The 22,253-nt window shown below is 41.9% G+C and overlaps 1 protein-coding gene across 1 annotated transcript in view; it reads right to left on the bottom strand.

Moving 5' to 3' along the window:
* The window catches only part of B3GAT2 (beta-1,3-glucuronyltransferase 2), a 45,491-nt gene extending 32,125 nt beyond the window's left edge, over positions 1 to 13,366 (bottom strand). The window contains exon 1 of the mRNA XM_004673614.2: positions 12,155 to 13,366. Within this exon, the coding sequence (XP_004673671.1) occupies positions 12,155 to 12,763 (609 nt within the window). The 5' untranslated portion in view covers positions 12,764 to 13,366. The remainder of the gene's footprint in view (positions 1 to 12,154) is intronic.
* Between the last annotated feature and the right edge of the window lie 8,887 nt (positions 13,367 to 22,253).

A 22,253-nucleotide genomic window follows, 5' to 3' on the forward strand; every position in this document is an offset into this window, starting at 1 on the left:
TGATTATGTGGTTACTGCTACTAATTGTAACTCAATCCTAAAAAGTTTCTAGGGCAGAATTTCATAGCCATGGGGATTTTAGAAAAATTTAAATTCCATCAATATCTTCTGTTTCTGCAAACATTTTAAAGATTATTCATGCATGTTAAGACTTAGGGTGAAGGCCAGAAGTGCTGAGGGGTGAGAGAATTCACTGGAGACAGAGTGGGGAGCAGAACAGGCAGATCAACGAAGTACATTGCTGAGGGGAGCAGCAGGTGAGACAGGAAAGGTCTGCTGCGACATATGGGTTAGCTCTTGGCCAGAGACTGAACTCGTGCTGCTGCAGTTAACATGATGAGACTTAACCCCTTGAGCCATTAGGAAGGCCGCTGCAAACATGTTATGGTAGCAATGACACTGATCTTAAATCTCCAAATATGCTAGAACGAAATTCTGAGAAAGAATGCAAATAGAAATAGAAAGAGTTGTGAAGAAAGATGAAACAATGGAATCTGAGATAAAATGGATGGACCTCCAGGTGATTACACTGAGTGAAAATCAGTTAAAAAAGTGAAGGATAGATTTCAGATGGTTTTACTCTTCTGTGAATTATATGGACCTAAAAAAACAATTACAAGCAAACAATAGAAGGAATAAAATTTGAGTTGGTACAAAGAAGAAAATGGTTACCAAAGAGAACAGGGGCAATAGGGGAAGAGGATGAGGGAGGGAGGCTGATGAGGTATGAGCAGGGATGTTTTGGGAAGGGAAAAAAAAATACAGAACAAAACATTTATCTAAAAAATAGAATTCTATTCCATTTTTTAAAGAATGATACCCAGGACTCTTCCTGGTGGCACAATGTGTTAATATGCAGTACTATGATGCTATCTGCAGCCACTGCAGCATGATTTCAACCCCTATTCAGGGAGGTGACCCACATGGCATGGTAGACCCTAGGGTGAAGGCCAGAGCACTGGCCTGCCAGCTACTCCCCTCAGCAGTGAGCTTTAGTACATCCACCTGGTCTGCTCCCCAGTGTGTCTCTGGTGTATCCTCTCACTCCCCCTCCACTTCTAGCATAAATAAATTTTAAAAGAACAATATCCATGTGCAATTAACAAAGCTTATTCACAAAAAGGAAAGCATTTGTAAACTACAAAATGCTGATAAGAGAAATAAAAAATCTGTCTTAATGGAAAGACAAACTGTTCACGGAACAGAAGAGCTAACACAGTAAAGATATCAATTCTCTCCAAAAAATATCAGGTTTCCAAATATTATTGAAAAGTATTTGGTAAATGAATGATATTAGGGATAAGACTGTTACAGTATTTAAAATGCCCATTGGATATATTTATAGCACATTTATAATCCATGCTTCAACTATTTTAAATTAGTAAAATTTAGACATCCATTTGAAAATATCCTAAAGCATGTGTAAGTGTATTAGCTTAGTTATGTGGACAGAGAATGCTGAGGATCATTGCTCCAGATCCCTGGTGCTTCCCCGCAAATGACCTACATGGCACAGGGTCTGTGAAGAAAGAACAAGGAAAACACTCACTGCATTCCCACGTGAAGAGGCAACCAAGGGACCCTATCTCTATATATAGCTACCATCTTCCTCATCCTGGCAGAAAATAAGCTGCAAAATGTTTTTATTTATGAAATGTAAACAGTCTGAAAAGAAAGAAAGAAGCTCAGGATAGATTTCCCCAAAACTGTCAGTCTGTTAAAGGGCATCTCAGTGTCCTAGTTAAGCATCTCAGAGGGGGCTGGGCACAAGGTGAAACTATCAAATCAGATACCCCTTCTGCTACTTAAAATCGGTGCTGGAAAAAGGAATACTAATAACCTTTAAGTTATCTTAAAAATCAAACTATGGGTGGCGCAGCGGGTTAAAACACTGCACTGAGAAGCTAAGGCCACTTCCACATGAGTTCGATTCCTGCCTGCCCCAGAGGTGACCACATGGCGTGGCAGACCTCTCCTGACCTGCCCGCTGCTCCCCTCAGCAGTGTACTTCGTTGATCTGCCTGTTCTGCTCCCCAATCTGTCTCTGGTGAAGCCTCTCACTGCCCTTGAGCCTCTGCCTATACCCCACTTCTGTATAAATAAATAAATAAATCTTTAAAAAAAATTAAACTATGGTTCTAAATATGTGCTTAAAAACTGATTTGCTTCATTCCTAACTATTAAGTTGCCCTCTCCTTTGCAATATGCTATCTCTGATTCATTCATTATGCCAGAAATGGTCTATAAGGCAGTATGTCCTAGGTCTATGACAGGTGCTGGTACAAGAGTAACTAAAATCAAACCCAGAGCCTGCAGGAAGTTCAGCAGAGTTCTCTAAGCTACATACAAGCCAATTTCCCAGCTTTCACATGCTCATTAATTAGCCTCCAACCTCCTAACCCACAGGAGATTGCCCTTCCACTCCACCTCAACCTCAAATGTTCATGAGATGTTTTCTAATCTCTCACATTCCAGGACACTTTATAGACAAGCCCTACTTAGCTCCAGTCTCTCTAATCACTGTAGTAACACCCAATGGTATAATTAAGACACCCACTTGTGCAGTTCCACTTGGGTACAGACTAATTTGGGAAAGTAAAACACCTCTACTTCCTCCCCTCTCTAGGCCTCCAGAAACAGTTTAGATTTCAGGAACACAGAATTTAGCAGCATCTCACAAACAGGCAGTTCAGCCATCTGGTATACCCCTCAACTAGTCACTGCAGGAAAGAGAACAAAGGAACAAATTAATTAAGTTGCCTATATATGATTAGAAGCAAGCAAGCCATGCCAATGTCACACAACTAGGATTGGTAAGTCTAGATTTGAATATACAACTGTTTTAACTCCTAAACTCCCCTGAAGTTTCCCACTGCTTTCTAGCCTTTTACATGCATGAAGTGGTCTAACATTAAGTTCACAACTACCTTGACACATCTCCCTCTCCCTTAATGGGCACTGCTAGGGCACTTCCAGTAAGCCATAATGCTCTTTAAGTTACTACTTATATGTAATCCTTGATAATAATACTGACTTCAAAATTGTTATCTGACTGACAATCTCTACATGAGACATTTACACAGAGACTCTACATTACACAGTCCCTCAACTTGTAAATTTCTTGCAATTCATTTGCCATGGACACTACAAATATAAAGTGAACAAAAAAATTTCTGTACTTATGGAGTTTATATTTGATGGAAGAAAGAGTTCAAATATCATACCAGATTACATAATAGGTATCAGAACCCAAACAATTTATACTACCATTTCCTTGGGGCATTTAGATGAAAAAGACATCTTTAGTTTTCTGATTAATTCATCACCTGCCTTACTCAAATTTTATTTAAAATTTAAAGATGAAAGGTTTCCCTGAGAGACTGCAATACTAGATTAAAAAATGAAAGCATATTATGTACACATTTTTTAAATTCAGAGATTTACATTAGGGTAAGGACAACTAGGAAGAAAAAGCTAATGGACATGATTTAAATTCCATTTCTAAATACAAAGAATTTGAAGACTTTTTTTATAAGGCAGGTTTGAGAAGAGATGCTAACTCTTTGCTCAAAGATGAGTATACTGTGACATGCAGGAGACAAAGTGTTCATCCTCTGATCACAGCTTCCTGCAATCAGGACATCATTCAGTTCTCTGAGGTTTCTCATGGTCACAACCATGGCTCCCCTACCTAGAGAGCACTTTCTTCATTGCCCCATCACCTGCTAGGTCCCCAAAATCTTTCAGGTCTCAATTCAAATGTCACTTTCTCCACAGCTACTTATACAGCCTGTTTTTCTTCAAGTTCCTATGCATTTGCATTTCTCTCAACATACACTGATCTCAGCATGCAATTTCAGTCCAGATACTTAACCTGTGATGGCTGATACTCTGTATTCATAAATGCACACTGCACATAGTAGGTACCTAATTAATATGTGTAAGTGCAGAATGCATACTGATTAATTATATTCCAATAACTTCTGAATGTGAAAACATTTAAGCTCAGATAGATAGAAGGAAGTTTGCAGAATGAAAAACTATTATGGTTACGATACAAATATCTAAGTTAACAGAAATCTTTATGGAGAATGTTCAGCATTTAGAAGATTCAACTTTCATTACAGAGATGAATACAGTTTCAGGCTCAAGTCTTAGATCTGCATGTAGTTTATGTACTCTTTAGTTAAAGTTCTCTCTTTGCTGAGGGAGATTAATAGAAATTGCTAGTTTAAGCATTTGGGGGAAAAGACCAAACAACTTACAGATCACCCACCCTCAACAGTCAAGGTTTTCCTAGCATGCAGAAGGAATCAACCAATGATTTATTCATTTTGTTTTCAATTCAGGAAACCTAATCACAGGAGAAACTAGACAAGAAAATTAACAAACCTTCATGAACAAGTGAGCAGCTGAATGTATGTGGCAATGCAGGTCCTTAAAATCAGCAAAGACAGCAATGCCCTACATGGGTCCAGGTTCCTATAAGCACATCCTTGTGCTCTAGGGGGGAGCTGCCTCAGCCTCCATGAGTAGGAGCACAGGCAGGTGTGTCATTAGCTTCAGCTCTGATGCATTGAGGGTAAACAACTGAGCCCACCTTAAAACAATTCAAAATTGTCCCCATTTCTATTCCACCCTGAAAATTATTTTTCATTCAATTTTATCTGCCCTGACAACACACATGCCAAGTAGGTACAGTTGCTGATATACACACATTATCTGAAGAAAAAAATCTTAATTTTCATGTTTTATTTTCTTGCAGAAATGATCAAGTCATACTGACTCACAAGACATCGTTAGAATACACAGAAAAATATGCAACGAGTCAATTTTCACCTGACCTACCTGAAATTTTTAAAAAGCATATGGTCTCTAACTGTAAAAGTTTGAGATCATGAGGGAAGCTATAAAATTTTAATGAAACCAAATGTTATCTGGAAAAAAAAAATTCAAAAAGGAAGTAGACAACCATGAAGACAGCGCTGAGCTCAAGTGTGGCAGAAGACAGCAAAAACATCAGAAAACTTCTGCTAATCAACTGCTTTACTTACCACAATGGCTCATTGATTTATTTCTACCGGATAGTACATGGTAAATGAGATGAGCGAACTTCAAGACAGTAAGACAAGTAGGTTCTAGAAAGAGGGTACTGGGATTCAAAATCCTGACTCGGAACAGTTGTGGAGTCTTTTCAAATTACCTCCAGTACTTGCACTCAACTGTAGAGTGGGATACTAACTATACCAGAGTAAGTGGCTGTATTAGATTCAGGGTACATTTTAAAAGAAATCTCTGTAGTCACCAAACAACTGTGCTCATACCAAATATCAACATTAGGGTGGGGGGAAACAGGGACTGTACTAGCTAGCACCTACCTCAGGGCTGTTGTGAGGATTAAATTAATCCACGGAAAACCCTGAAGTGCCAGTAGGGCAACGAGCAGGTTTTCTATGATCCGGGCAGACGAGTAAAAGAGAGTCCTGGAGCCCTGGTGGCTTCCTCAGGCTTTTCATGATCTTTCTACACTATTTGTAGTGAGGCCACCAGGTGCAGGGCAGGTAGGGGAAGGGGGAGGAGGGGGCGCCAGGAGGCTGGTAGGCTTCTTGGGCCCCAGGGAATCTTTACTGTTGCTGGGCTCTCTGGAGTTCTCTTGCAGTCTCTTCTCTGGTCTCTACTGCCCCAGGTCCTCTGCCGCTCAGGCTGTTTCTCTGCTGGCGTTCCTATGACACCGCCCATTTATGCCCCGCCTCTCAGCCCAGGTGTGCCCACTCATGCACACACGCAGCCTAGTCCCGGCGCCGCCCTCACCACGAGTGCATGATCACAGATGTCAATCATTGATACTAGTGGCGGGAGGGCTGAAAAAAACCTGATCATTTCCATTTACCCTACAAACCCTAAGGGAGATTTCTGGCCCATAAGTGTCCAGTTGTTGTCAACTATATTTCACTTGTATTGATTAAGAGTCTTAACATCTGTTTAAAATTGTATGCAAAAATATGCATATGAATAACTGATAATCGCATGTTTTTCCCTATGAATTAGAAATCTAGTCTAAATATCTTGAACCTATCCACCTATCTAAGGTTGGACTGGTAAAACAATTTGTAAATAAGTGAAATGGTCAGGCTTTTAGGCCCTTGGCCTCTGTGGCTATCACCTGTGACCTCGAATGCAGAAGTCGACTAGGAGCTTGGGTGCCCTGCACGCAGCTGACTGTGGACACCTAGAGCATGGCGTGGGCCTGTGTTGGAGACCAGCTCCAACTTTTGAGGTGTCTGGAGGCAACACAGGCAGGACCCTAAGATGGGAAGGCGTCGGCGTGCAGAGATTCCAAGAGGGAGAGAGGAGGGGGAGTGAGGAAGACACAGGAGTCGGAGTTGGGTGCAAGTCTTCCTGTTCATCTTTTTGCAGGTCTTTATTTATACTGTTTAGCAAGATTTAGTTACAATAATGCATCAGATAAGTTAATAAGAAATCGGCATAAAAGTTTTAAAGGAAGAGAAAAATGCATCCTCTTCCTGTTACTTTATGGCACACTATACATCTTTGTGATAACTTTCATGTATACGGATGTTTAACTATGACTTTAAAGGATCAGGGTCTGGGAAAGGATGAGCTGTTAGCAAAGGATTTAGGAGTCCTGGGGAAGGAATAAATTGTGTTAGCAGAGTCCTCAGTGATAGCCTAAAGAGAAGCTAATGGCTAACTTAAGGTTAGCAGAGAGTAGATAGTGTTTGTTTTAGGAAGAGGTTAAATAAGACTAGCAGAGAGTAGTTAGTGATTGTTTTAGGAAAAGAGTAAATTAAGAAGTCACATAGTTATGCATTAAGCAAAACCTGTGTTGATAATGTTAGGAAAATGTCCATGGGTCCTTATGCCCTGAGAGTTATCTTAAGAATCGTTTTTTGTCAAAAGACCAAAGAAGTTTTCCAGGAGTCTTGATGCTCAGGGGTCTTCTCTCTTCAGGAGCTTGCCTTTTGTCTTCAGTCAAAGGAATTTCCTGCCCAGGAGCAGCTCAGCTTGTACTTTGCCCAGGCCAGGTAGCCAATTTAGAGCTAAGGCAATCCAGTTACAAACTGATGTTGCTACAATATTTTTTGATATTATGATTATACAAAAAAGGGAGGTCATAACATAAGTTAGCAGTGGAAATTCTGATTTTTCAGAGCTTTTCCCAAGCTACCCGGAATCTGTCAGACGATAGCCATTGCATAGCTTGTGTCAGGCCTGCATAAATGCAGACACCTCTGGCTGAGGTGCTAGGCCTGCTCAGATAGCAACATGGCAGTGGGGCGGCTTTGGGAGAGACCAGGTGACTACACAGAAGAGATCCCAAAGATAGTGTCAAGTTTTGCCAGGGCTGGAAGGCCTGCCAGACTCCTGGCCCCTGGCTTCCCTGCCTTGCCAGCCTGAAGGCTTGTCCCATACAGTTGGTGCAGAAAGCATTAAAGCCTGAAAAAGCCACTAAGGGTTCGGGCACTCTCCTTCACCCATTTGCCTAAAGTGATAGAGAACCTGCCCGGTGCCTTGCTGGCACTACACAATTTTGGCAGGAGGGTTTGAGAACTATGCAAAAGTTAAATTTCATGCTTCAACAGCGCTGCAAATCAAATATACCACAATGTGTTATCCCAACTTATACAGGCAGAACAAATAATCCAGAGTTCAAAAGCTCCCTGTTCAGATGAATAAACATATCTGAACATTCTATATGTCAATTTTTTTTTTAATAGCACTACAAAGGAAAATGAAAGGAAAAAGCACCATTGAATGCCACCTGGAATATTTAATAAATAACCACTGACTGTGGTTCTTCTACTTTGCTTTTGCAGCATGCCTTAAGAGCAATTACTATTCCATTACTGTTCACACAAGAGAAAATTTACCAGCTTGTAATTTAGAGGCAAGTGGAACAGACAAGATGGAGTCACCCACTATAGCTTCCAAGAAACAGCAGACAAAAAGCCTAAATATTTAAAAAACACATTTATTGCACTAAACAATAAGCTGGACATATCTTCATGTCTATTCATGAGAAATAATAATCAGTGAAAAGTAGGTTAGAGGAAGAATGATGGTAAAAGACAACAGGAAGAGGCAGAAGGGTGTATGGCTTTAAATCCAAATTGTTATTTCTGGTCCATTAAAATATCAAAATCTATATGAAATCTGCTGTTCTCTAAATGAAACTGTCAAAAATGAGCCAGCATTTAAGTATTATACACACAGAGAGGGTCAAGGAAATCTATTGACTTAACATTGACAGCTGATGAATATTGGACATAGTTTTATATACATATTTTTATAAAATTCTCACATTTTATGAAACTTAAGGCGAGACTATCATTATGCTTTTAGGTAGGGAGAAATAAAACACAAGAGGCCCTGTTGAAGTAAAATAGTCTTTATGCTTACACTTAAAAACAATCAGATTGCTCGCATTGAAAAGATAATTACCAAGCCCTAAGTAATTGTAAGAAGGGTAACAGAAAAGGTATCTCTTTTCTCCTTTCATGAAAGACATACAGTATTTAAGAGGAAGATGCCATGCACTAAATTTGAATATCCTTTGGATTATGACTCCAATAAACTGCACTTAATGGGGGAAGACATATATGTCTCAGAAAGGGGCAAGACACAATTAAGCTGCAACCATGCACCTTGCACAGAGAACTTAGCACCACCCAATTAAAAAAATCCAAACAAAGGGCCTCGTTAGTTTACTGCTTCCCAGAAACATCTTCAAGATGCACTTTCATTTAACAGAGGCCTTTCATGAGCTCTTTAAGTACCATAAAGTCGGCCTGTCTTCCAGTCTTAACATTTTCAATTTAAAGTAAAATTGTTTAAAGTTCTTTTCCCTGCTTGGAAAGTGTTATTCTTAAACCTTTCAATTCGATTGATTTCCACAGGTGACAGCAACTTCAGCTGAAAAGCACCATCTTTAAACTCAGAAAAGCTTGGAAGGTTTTCTAATAAGAAAGATCTGATCAATAGTGTTATTGAAAATATGACCAGATAGAGAGTCACATTTATCTGTAACAGGGCTTTTATTAAGGCAGCTTAAATTCTTTGCAAATAAGTTTTTCTGAAGGGTTCGATCAATAGGGTGCACAGGCAGGCAGGATTACCTGTGATCCATAGTGCAAGATCCTACCAATGCCACAGGAAGAGTGGGCAGTGGAAACATAAGAGTATGAACGAACACCTGGACACTTTACTCTCCAATGAAAGCCCAGTTTCTGTGGCAATCACTCACACTGAGCTTCATTTGCAAATGATTTGACTATTAATATAGGCTTGTTCAATGAAAATATTTCTTTCCTAGCAGCACAGCTCAGTTGAAAGGGGCAGCTGAAAATTAGTTAGCAGTATGGGAGAAGACAGCATCATTGCAGTTACCAGGGGGGAATAATTGAACACAGATAGCCTGTTGCGCCTTTAATTTAATTTGGAGACCTTTCATCTTTTACTTTCCTTCATTTGCAGCCAATGCTTAGTAAGCTAATTTGTACCTGGTTCATTTTCCTCCTTTTATCTTATCTACGCTAACATCAAGCATGGAAATTAGAAGCACTATGAATAAAAGATGAAGCCTAACTTGGGACATTTTTTTTCCTTAAGTACTGTGAATTACTTTAAAATCTAATTTGTATGTGTGCACAATATAAAGGGCTAAAATATATGCTTGGCCTTACAACATCCCGATCAGCATCTTTTCTTCCCTGGGGAGTTGCCGTTTTTTAGGTATCTTAATGTGGATCTACCTTTTCCCAAGAGAACTGTATGGAGACTGTAGTCCACATGGAATCATTAATCCTAGAAGTGGTGTAGAGTAAGCCATTCCATTAATGCCAAGGACTAAGGATGCACAAATGCCATTAACTTGACTTTTTGGTGAGTTCAATACTGCTTGCAGTGCAAGGAAAAGAATGCATTGTAAACAACATATATGTCTAACAAACAGATACCTACACTGTCCAAAAGTAATGTGTATGTGTGTGTGGCAGAGAGTGCTGATGGAGAAAGGGACTAGTAATAAAATTAGTGTCTGGTAGTAATCTCTAGAGAATTTAAATTCTAATCCTTTCTGTTGTGTATCTTGTATATATGGCACTTCTCAGTAAGAAATTGTTGCAAAACTTTTTGATTATTTGTATTGCTTCTAACTGTGCAAAGCTTCTTTTTTTGTAAGTGTTGCATTTTTTTCTTTATAGTTTCCTCTTAGCCAATACAATTATTTTCTCCTTGACCTCTCTTTCCTTTATCTTCTCTCAATCTCTCTCCTTCTCCATCTGCCCCCTCCCTCCCTCCACATGGACTAATGGAAAAAAATACTGAATTCTTCTGCCTAATATCTACACCAACAAGCCCTCCTTTCAATTTGGAAAGCATAAAAGAATGCTGAATGGTTCTACTGCCTTTATGTGCCAACTCTTTCCACTCATCTAACATCTCGCACCAGCAGGCTAACTGAAAATCCCTCCTTCAGAGCCCATCTCCCTTTAAAAGTCGATTAATAATGATTTGCATTATTTTACTCAAACAAGACTACACACATTCACAGTTTAGGCAACTTCCAAGTTGTAGAAGAAAAAAAAAGAATTTGGGTTTAACCTATGGTCTGCTGAGATATAACGGTCTTCATGGCTTTGGAACACAAACTATGTCCTCAATGGAGAAAGAGTATGCAAATTGGCTCAAAATAAAAGATCAACTTTAAAAATTGTAATAAAAACTATAGCATATAATGCCAAACTTCATTTCTTCTGAAAAAAGGGGGGTGGGGAGTGTGTGGTAACGCTACCTTGTAAAAAGACAGAGAAAGAATAGGTAGCACAATTACAGATCATTTATTCATGAAGGAGAGGATGAAAAGAAACGAAGGTGGCAAATACATTTAAGAAATAGATTTTAAACTATATATAGGCAGAAAAATTAAACTGGGCGAGCAGTTCTGTTCTGTAGTTAAGAAAGTAAGCAAAACAACAAGATGAAAATATAGGGGAATATATGATTACTGAACACACTTTATCCAGTATACTTGGGAGGAGGGGTTAGGGATGATGGAGGTTCTTTGAAGCAGGAAGGCAAGGAATTCTGGAGAGAGGAAGACAACTTTCCCAGGGGATGTCAAAGGAGCCAAAGTTTTTCCTCCCACTTATACCTATTTGTGTGGATTCCTGACAAAACCTTGTGATCCAGTCTCATTTGCAGAATACGAGCGCACAGAGACCGCAAAAACAGTAAGAAAGAACACCTGTTTTCACTCCGCGCCCGCGGGCTATGCGCACACGCGAATTCCCGAGAGAAAAGTGGCCCCTCGGCACAGGGCCCGGGCTACACTCAGGACCGCACAGAGAACACCAACCTGCGAACCCGCAATTCCTCCCCCGCCCCCAGCCTTTCACGTGGCCCGACTAATGGCCAAAGATAAGCCCTTAGAAATAGATCAGGAAACGGAACCCGGCGGTCCAAGAACACCAGGGCAACCTAAATGCTACAGCCACACAGCACAACATTCTCAATTCATTTGGCAGGGGAGGGTCCTAGAAAAACAGGCAGCCTTGCAGAGTCAGAAAGGGCCTCGGCGGTGTGCTGGAGAAGGCGGGAAGACCTTCGCAGAAGTCAGTGTTTCATCAGTAACCATTTCCGTGCCTGCAGACTGGCAGCGTGTTTGCCGGCTGACTTCAGCCTCCGCCTCACCTTCCCCCCTACGGCTCCAGACTCTGAATCACACCTGTGCGCGCGCGGGGAGGCCCAGGCGGGCTCGGAGCGCGCCCCTAACCCCACCTGCCTCGCGACCCCCCGCCAGCTCGCCTCGCCCGCCGCGAGCTTTCAGCCCGACGGTCGCCGCTCTGCTCCGGGCAGCCACCCCGCGCCTCACCTGTGCCCGCAGGCCAGGCCAAGTTCCCACCAGGCCCCCCAGTCACCGCGGGGCTCTGACCCACCCTTCACCCCCTTGGTCAGAGGCAGCGAAGCTACAAGCTGAGTGCCTGGAGCGCTCCACCCGGAGTCCCGACAGGACGCAACGAGAAGTGAGGCCTCAAAAGTGCGGCCGCGGCGTCAGGAGCGCGCGGCGGCAGCCCGGCCGGTCCAGGGACCCCCTCCCGCCCTAGCCCCCCAGCTGCGGCGGGCCGGCAGCTACCTCCTGAAACAGCTCCAGACTGTAGGTGTTGTCGTCGTCGGCGAAGAAGAGGACTCCCTGCTGGGCGCGCTGGTGCTGGTGCCTCTGGCGTAGCCAGGCGAGGCCGGCGTTGCGCTGCTCCGTGGCGCGCGGCAGCCCCGGCCGCTTGTAGCGCCGCGGCGTCTGCACGTGCAGGTGCGTGCTGGGCAGCCCGGCCCGCGCCAGGAAGCGGCTGACCAGCTCGCTGCGAGCCGCCGCATCCTCCACCAAGATCCAGTGCAACTGCGCCACCTGGCGGAAAGTGTTGGCCAGGCGGGTCAGCTCGGCTTTCTGCACCGGGCGGCTGTAAGTGGGCGTGATGGCATAGATGGTGGGCAGCGTCGACTCCGGTTGCGACTGCGGTTGCGACTGAGATTCGTTGCGCTTCTCCAAGCAGCGCCGGGTGCCGCTGTCAGGACCGCTCCTGCGGAGCGGGATTCGGGCGCCCCGGCGGCCCACCACATAGGGAGAGAAGTAGGGGCGCGGGGTAAGCTGGGGCGCTGGCCTGCGCGTGTCCACGTCGAGCATGATGATGACAATTAGGATCCAGGGCAGGAGGATGAAGAAGCGACTGAACAGCACGGACTTCATGGTGCGCTCTCCTTAGCCTCTCGGAAGCCCCTGAGAGGGGCGAGCCAGGGGACCCCAGCGCGCTGTTTGGACGGCGGCGGCGCCCGCTCTCAGGAAGCCATGGTTGGCGCGCTCTCCCAGGGTGGGAGTGCTGCGGGCACCCGGAGCCGCGGGGCTCGGAGCCCGGGCTTGGGGGATCGGCGCAGGTGCCAGGGAAGCTAGGGCACCGGGGTATGTAGGCAGGCGAGCAAGAGCCGTGCCCCACTCCTGGTCAGCTGGAAGGAAGCGGGAACAGTCCAGCCGCGCTTTGCTAGCCCTGGAGTTGCGCGGAGCTCCCGGGAGGCGGTGATCCCACCACGCTCTTTCCAAGGAATGGGAGCTGCTCCCGTCCCGCGACGCAGCGGGCGAAGGGACTCCAGCCGCGAGCTCCAACGCTCTCTCGGGGACACCTCCGAAGACGGGAGGCAGACTCTGGGGCTTTCCTTCCTCACATCCCAGTCCAGGCGGCGAGGGCCGGGAGGGGGTGGCGGAGATGTGTCCCCAGCTCTGTCTGTGCCGCGCGGCAGAAGCCAGCGCTCCTGTCCGCCCGGCTCTTCGCAGAACCTCTCCAGGCTCCAGCAGCAAGATCCCAAAGCAGGGAAAGAAAGAAAAAGCGAGGAGGCGGGGGCGCTGCAGACTCCAGCGTCTGCCAGTCCGCCTGTGGGAAGACAGCGCTGCTACTGGCAGAGAGGGGCAAAGGGGGAGGCGGGAGGGAGCGCCTGCTCTCCGCTGGGGCTGCGCTGACAGCCCTGCGAGCTTGCTCTGAAGGAGGCTGCTGCGCCGCGGGAGGAGAGGAAGGAGGGTCCCCGCGAGGCTGCGCGATCCGGCAGGGGGGTGCGTGCGTGCCGCGCGCTCTTAGCTTTCTGAAATATTGCACGGTCTTTGTAGATCCACGACGAAACCCCATTCATGTGTGGAAGACTCGGGAGACCTAAGTAGGGAGTAAGAAGAGCTCCCAATTGCGGGTTTGGAGTGCGGAGCGGCGCGCAGCGGCAACAAAAAGCGCTTTCACTGAAAGGCAGAAATCAGTAGTAGCCCTGGGAGACTGAGGGGTGCCTGCTGTGCCTTGCTGTGCCGCAAAGATGTTTGGCACGTGAGAAGCCGGTAAGAATCAATCCGAAGGGTTGGTGCTGCTATATCACTGAGGGGAAATCTCTAAAACTCCAACCGAGTATGTTTAACTTATTTTTCTTCAGTCATTTGGAGCCACAGTTCCTCACAGTTGTTTGCAATCAGAATTATTCCTTTGACCCTTCCAACCATCTTTTCAAGGAAGCCTGCGAAGTCCAATCACCTTCATTTTCTGGATGAGGAAGCTGAGGCTCAGAGTTTGAAGTGATTTCATAGAGGTCAGCGGCAAGCGGCCAAGAGGAAATAGAACGTGGATTCTCCGCCAGTGGCTTCCTCACTGCCCGGCCTGCAGAAATCGTTACCGACACAGAGGGACTGGGTGGAGTTGACCCTCATCGATATACACATGAAACAATAAAAATGAAAGAGAATACGATGACATCTAGAAATCATGACAGTGTCTGGAAGGCAAGTAAGCAATTGGCGCTTAGTCTGCAATATTTTTTCTATCTAACGAACCTACTAGCTCAGGCTCTGACTACCAAGAAGACAAGAGGGGCCACGCTTCAGTCACGTCCCAAGGAAGTGCCTGCAAAGCAACAGGAAAAGCCTCCCAACCCCCAGCCTGTGATAAATAATTTCCGAACACACCTTCCCTCGGTTGTCTGTCTTCCTCAATCTTGGTCACAAAATAAATCCCTTCAATAGCTCATTCTTGGCGAGGGCGAGACGGAGAGCTCTGAGAGATGGCACCTCCAGCCTTTCTGATATTTTCTCAGCCCTACTCTTGCTGCTCCAGCCTATTATCAGATGTTGGAGCCTCTGTGAATTTTTCTAACTTCCCCTTAAAAGCCTGAAATCTGATAGTGAAATTTATAGATTTGACAGCCTCTCCCTTTTCTATTCTGATTTCTCTGTATCATTCACAACTCAGATTTCAAACTCAGCGGTTTAGTACATCCTGAACATAGGAAACAAATCCTTCCCGTATCCTTATATTCTCTGCTTGTGTAATAGGCCTCTGTACATAACATAAGCTCTCAGGAAAAAAGGTGTCCTGATGAGGTCTCCAGAGTAGTCTGTAAAAATCAATGTCAGCATCATGGGACAAGAAGCAATTCAATGAAAGCTCTTAAATGCTAGGAAATACAATCACCCACCCACCCCACCCCCCACACACACACACATACACCAGCCCATGAAAGATTACTGAAGTCTCCTTTATCTGGTTGAAATTCTTTAATGTAGTTGAAGAGAAATGCCTTGTGTTACACCTGGAGTACAGCTCAAGAGATTGCTGAATTGTACCAAAAAGCACCACTAAAAGTAGGGGAACTCTTGGATATTCCAGTATACCATTAAGCTATTTATTAATTGCTCTTCAGCAGCAAGGCTATTTAGAGATTTCAAACACAACCCAATTTTGGAATTTAGTTTGAGATTTCAACTTTTGTGCAGAATTCACAGGAGTCATTAAACACTTAACTACCAAACACATCAAGATAGGCCACTGTATTTTTTAGGATCCTTAGTCAACATTTATATCAAGTTTTCTGTATTCTGTCCTCTGAAACACATGCAAGATCCCAAATGGAGTCAGACAGGCCTGGGTTTGGCTCCTAGCTAGACTAATTGTGTGACTCTTGAAAGTCAGTGATTCTCTCAGAGACTCAGTTTTCTCCTCTGGAAGATGGAGTTAATACATATGTCATGGAATCTTTTAAGAATTAAATAGATTATGTAAAGAATTCTACCGAGATTGCATTATGCAGGCACTGAATAAGTGGTATTTAAAAAATTAAAATTAAGACAAGTAACAATTCCTTACCAAAAGATCTTGACCCAGGAAACCACAGGATTGTCAATACACAGGAATATATAATAAAGAGCATCCTAAATTTGCTGATACTGCCTCTAAATAGGGTTTTCACTTCTCAGGAAGGCATTAGTGCATGTGGCAGAGACTTCTTAGGGATGGGATGGGAAGAAAGAGGAAACCAATTTATAAAATATAATGTGCAATCTGTCATGCAATAAAGATAATTCCATGTGACATTATTCAAACAACTGAATGTCATATTTTATTTTCAGTGATGTAAAAATGTGGACCCACCATCTTTTATGTTCAAATCTAAGAAAAGGCACAGATAAAAAAAATTAAAAAGAATTCCTATTAGATATACAAAAGCAGAGTAAAAACACTTGTAAGTGCAAAAATTTTTAATGCTTCAGAAATAGTTTATCAGGTACTGAAATTGAAACGACTCATTTAAATGGAAGCTTAGAGAAAATGTCATTTTTATGAACCATAATCACTGGGAAGCTATAGTACTTTTCCATATAGTTTATGATATTCTTTCATAAAACAATTTAAACTTGATCTGTGGCTGGTAATGAAGGATGGTGGAAATCACCAGGGTAATTAAAATGATTACCTAACTTCAGAGCTTCTTGACATCTCCCAGTGTTTGTTTTCATTTAATCTCTCTAATTATTTGTGTAACAAAGTGAACATTGCTTCATCTGCACTAATGAAGCTTTGGATTGCTGACATCAGACACAGCATATCAGCATTCAGTTGTTGTTCTCAAACAAAGGTAAAGAAAAATCCCATCTGGAGAGTTAACAAAAAAACATACCGTATAATCACTAAACATTTACATTTTGCCTTGATGAGTAATATGTGACTAACCCCTGCAGCACAAAGATTGCAGCATGATCAGTGTATTCTCTAGAACTGATACCATTTGACATTTGAGCTGGGGTTCTACTAGTTGTGACTAAATCAATTTTCAAATGAGTGTTTAGGTACATTCTTGATATTCGCAGTGAAGTAAGAAAGAGATCAAGAAAGTATACACAAGTATTTGTAAATAGGTCTACTGTATGGGTATTCAAATCAGGATATAAAAAGATTCAGAACTTATTCATGTGTGAGCAATAATGTAAAGTGAAGATATTGATAATCAATGCTTACATGCATGTGAAAATACTTTTTAAAGTACCAAAAACAATTCTTTCACAATTACATCATTGTGAAAGAATGATGTCAAAATTATCATTCTAATAGCTCCAAATTCCAGATACATGACAGTTTCATTGATAATTGTCTGAAAAATGACATCCAAACTACAAATTAAATGGCTCATTTGTTTTTTTTATTTTCATGCAGCTGGATCCTCTATTGGTAAGTTTTGAGCTAGAATTGGTCTCAATCATATTCCTAAAAAAACTAAACACTTGCAGCAATTGTATACAAAATATGACATTAAAAGTTGGTCAATAAAGTAAAAACTTCTCTACAATGAAGTTTATTGTAGAAAAATAGAAGTTGTTAATTTACCCTAATAATTTTATTGAAAAATAATCCCAGTTTGAATAGCTGAAGAAAAACATACCAGTGTTCCTGATTTTCCCTTTATTAATGAATTCATGAGTTAATTTATGAATGAAAATCCAATAAACTTGACATAAAGGCACATATGCATTTTTATGTCTTTCACCATCTTAAAAATTGGCATTTACATAAAATAGTAATTTGTTAGAAATCGGATTTTACTAGAAAAGTACATAACCTGCCTTTCAGAGTTATTATGAGATCCAAAAAGATAATGCAGATGAAAGTATTTTAAATGTTGTTAAGTAGCTTATACATGCACATAGAGAAGGGAGGAAATAGGGTCAACAGAGTTTGTAACTGTCAGAGCTAGGAGGTTGTGTTTGGGGGTTCCCTATGTCCTATGCTTGAAAATTCCCATAATAAGAAGTACAAATTCACAAATTAGGTTATTATGACTACAACATGTTTACCAAGATAATACTGCAATCACAGTCCAGAAGCCAAGTTGTAGTTTGTTCTATATCTCGTAATTTCATCTTATTCTTTTTATTTAAAGATTTATTTATTTATGTACACAGAACTGGGGTACAGGCCAGAGGTGCAGGGGCAGTGAGAGGATTCACCAGAGACAGTGGGGAGCAGAACAGGCAGACAGAAGTACTCGGCTGAGGGGAGCAGCAGTGAGACAGGAGAGGTCTGCTGTTCCAGAGTCACCCCCTGGCAGGGGATGGAACTCAGCAGAAGCAGCTGTGGCTAGCTGGCTAGCTTCCTACTACTGCTCTTTAACCCATTGAGCAGCCAGGTAAGAAGTCCCTTGTCTCTTATTATTGAGAAGAGGCCAGTTAAGCAGTTAAATCCTATTTCAGGGGCAGTGGTATAGGTGGAAGCAGGGGGAGGGCATTTAAATTAGTACTTTATATAGTAGGAGTTATCAGGCATTTAATGAGGGACATTTTTTTTATGGGAACAAAAGAAAATTAAAGGTTAATAATTAGGACAAATTAGAGTCAATTTTTGAGTCCAGAAAGCAGTTAGTCAAGAATATTTTTAGATGTTGCACTTGGAACATCTTCAAATAGAGTGGGGACCAGACATTGAAAATCTGAAGACTTTTTTTTTTGGCTTGTAGTTTGATTGTTTCTGGTGATGGCATCAAATATTATGGTGACTTTTCTAAGGAGCCTACACAGTAGCAGGTTGTTCATATTTTGCGATCACAACTTTGAAATTTATATCAAGTCATATGGCTTCGGCCCTGAAAAAAAAAGGGCCATTTTAGGGATAGTCAAGTCAGGAGGGTAGACGTATTGGAAACATTAGTTATTAACAAATGTACAAAATGGAGAAGCCAGGGTACAAAGACGAGGAAAAAGCTCACTATAAGTGAAGAAAGCAATGCTTGACACATCCAGCTTTTATCAAAACCTAGAACTTTCTCCAAAAAACACTTGCTTTTATCGAAAATAAGTGAAGTAATAATAATTTGTAAAGCAAGCCTACTTCATTAAATTTGGCTTATTTATATAAGCACAACAAAACCAGTGATTTAAAATGCCATTTCCTTTTAAGTCTGCTTTGCTGACTTAATAAGGAATCTCAAATAAGGAATCTCAAATTGAACTTTTAAAAGTCTCTAGAAGTTTATAAACCAAATCAGGAACTTCCCATCAACCCACAAAGTTTATTAGCATACCCCAGTATCTTCTGTCTCTGAAAAAACCTAAGAAGCCAAAAGTAGATAAATGTGAATATGTTTATGAATTAATCTACTTGGAGAGGACTCAAGATACTCAATGAAAATTCATCATTTAAGGTAACTTTGTATAACTTTACCTTTTCAAGATTACAAAAATATTTTGGAAGCTATTCTTAAGCAGACATACTTTAAAAATATAATCATTTAAAAATTCCTTCACAAACTTTCAGCCCATTTGTATATATTTAGCATGCTTACTTTTACTAATCATGCTTAAATTGCTTTTTGAAATTTAGTGAGATGTTAAATAGTTATTTATATTTTAAGTTATTTTTCTTATAAGCAAATCAGGCAAGTATCTAGAAAAATTGAAAAAAGCAGCTTAAAATCGAAAACATATGTTTCTCTCCCACTTCTTTTTAAACTACAATCCTTCACATACATTAAACAGTTTATTTTTATTGTACTGAATTTATAATTTCACAATATTAAATATCTGCTAAGATATTTGAATAGTATGACAAGGTAGAAGAATTTGCATGCTGTACTATATTTAATGTTGGCAACTCTGAAGACATTACTGTTTTTACTAAGGCAACAAACTTCAACTAGCTTTTATTTGCCAAAGGTTACCCCAGATCCTGTGAAATTGAAAAAATACAGGGGTTACCTTCTATTTCTCACCACTTTATGAAAATTTAATTTATATAGAACTTATTTTTCTAAAATCAATTAACCAGAGGTCTGTTATAGATTAATTTTGGCAATGTAATCTAGTTGTAATGAAAATGTCACAGACATATGTAATCATAAACATACAGACATACAGAAACAAAGATCTTATATATATATATATATATTTTAAAGATTTATTTATTTATTCGTACAGAACTGGGGTACAGGCCAGAGATGCGGAGGGTGAGAGGATTCACCAGAGACAGAGAGGGGAGCAGAACAGGCAGATCAACGAAGTACACTGCTGAGGGGAGCAGAGGGCAGGTCAGGAGAGGTCTGCCTCGCCATGTGGTCGCCTCCGGGGCAGGCGGGAATCGAACTCATGCGGAAGTGGCTTTAGTTTCTTAGTGCAGTGCTTTAACCCGCTGCGCCACCAGGGAGGGCCAGATCTTATATTTTTTATTTTAAATCTTAGCCAGCAGTCAGGTAAAAATACAGACACAAAAAATTTACAAGTTTATATAATAACTGATTCTCACCCTTGCCTTTCATTTTTTCCCTTTCATCTGACCTTCCCATAAGTAACAATAGGATATTTGTTTAGGATGAGAGATCACGAAGAGATTCCTTAAAAGTCCAAATCTTCAAAAGTATATCTACTTCAAAGGGATTCCAAATCAACAATCCTTTTTATATATCACAGCCAACAAAACTGTTAATGACTTAACTGTGGTTGTACAAGATATCTCCTAGACAACATAAAAAACGCAACGGCAGGCCCTCCCTCGTGGTGCAGTGGGTTAAAGCACAGCACTAAGAAGCTAAAGCCACTTCCACATGAGTTCGATTCCCCCCTGACCCGGAGGAGATCCACATGGCATCGCAGACCTCTCGCTGCTCCCCTCAGCAGTGTACTTCGTCAATCTGCCTGTTCTGTACCCCACTCTGTCTAATGAATCCTCTCATCGCCCCTGCACCTCTGGCCTATTCCCCAGCTCTGCATGCACTAAAAAAAAAAAAGCAAAGCAAAGACAGCTGCAGACAGAGAGATACTAACTTCCTCCCAACCTGAGATGCAGTTGCCCAGGTTCCCACCCACAGGCTCTGAGCAAGTCAAAATGGGGCATCTCTGCCCTTTCACACTCAGGTTCTCATTGTACAGAAACTGTAGGAGAGACAAAACTTACGGTCTCTTCTGGTTGAGTTTTAGAACTTAATAGACACAAAATACAAGGCTGATAAGCAGAAGGAAAACATACATTTAAATTTAAGTTTTTTTTTTTTTTTTAGATTTATTTATTTGTGCATACAGAACTGGGGTACAGGCCAGAGGCTCAGGGGCAGTGAGAGGCTTCACCAGAGACAGAATGGGGAGCAGAACAGCCAGATCGACGAAGTACACTGCTGAGGGGAGCAGCGGGCGGGTCAGGAGAGGTCTGCCACACCATGTGGTCACCTCCGGGGCAGGCGGGAATCGAACTCATGCGGAGATGGCTTTAGATTCTCAGTGCTGTGCTTTAACCCGCTGCGCCACCAGGGAGGGCCTAAATTTAAGTTTTATGTGACACTGGAATACTGACACTGGAGTACTCATAACAAAATGAAGGGCAGAAACAACTTTTTTTGAAATAGGTTAAACAGCAGGCATGTGGAAAAATAACTAAAATATATGGGGAGGTTTTACACAAAGTCTGCTTGTGTAGAATTCCCCCAGTCTAAACTTACCATTTTCCTTAGTGTAGGGAGAGCATTTTTCACATAGGAGTTTTATCTTTTGCTTTCAGGGAGGAAAGGGGGAGGGTCAGAAATCCCTTTCTACACCTTTCTTAGACTGTTCAATGCCTTTAGCACAAAGTATGCCAAGGCAGTATATTTTGGAGTGGTATAATCTGCTATCTCTTTGGCTGCATTAAGGAAAATAGCAGAGATGGGGTGACTTAAATAGCAAAAATTTATTTGTCACAGTTCTAGAGGCTGAAAAATCCAAGATCAAAATGTCAGTAGATTTGGTGTCTGTTGAAAATCCTCTTCTAAATCGATGACTGGTGATTTCTCATTGGATCTTTCCAGGGCAGACAGAGAATGAGAGAGTTTTCTACAACCCCTTTTTATAATGGTACTAATCCCAATTTTGATAGCTCCTCACTCATGGCTTACTTACATACCAAAGACCCTCCCCCTAATACCATCACACTGGGGATTAGAAGTTCATCATTTGAATTTTAGGGGGGACATTAACATTTCATCCACTGAACATGGTTAAAGAAGTTTGCAGCATCTTTTTGAGTATTACCTATCTGCCTCAAAAGTAAACTTAGTCCTACAGGTAAACATATGCTTGATGAATATCCTACCTCTAAAATATAAGAGTTAAAATGATAGAACACTGTCAATGTTTTAAGAAGATTACAAGGGACTATGGTGATAGGTCCCACAGGTGCTACAGTGGTAGAGCTACCTTAGGGGAGAAATCAAATATTGTAGAGAAATGAAAAAAGATGTAAGAAAACAAATTTAATTGAAAAAAAAATGATTTATCCACACAGAGTTAATCAGAGGTGGAGCTTATAAAGAATGTTTGGTTCTGGCCCTCCCTGGTGGCGCAGCGGGTTAAAGCACTGCACAAAGAAGCTTAAACCACTTCTGCATGAGTTCGATTCCCGCCTGCCCCGGAGGTGACCACATGGCGC

Source organism: Condylura cristata, unplaced genomic scaffold (assembly GCF_000260355.1).
Source record: "Condylura cristata isolate star-nosed mole 26May11 unplaced genomic scaffold, ConCri1.0 scaffold00001, whole genome shotgun sequence".
Taxonomy (NCBI): Eukaryota; Metazoa; Chordata; class Mammalia; order Eulipotyphla; family Talpidae; genus Condylura; species Condylura cristata.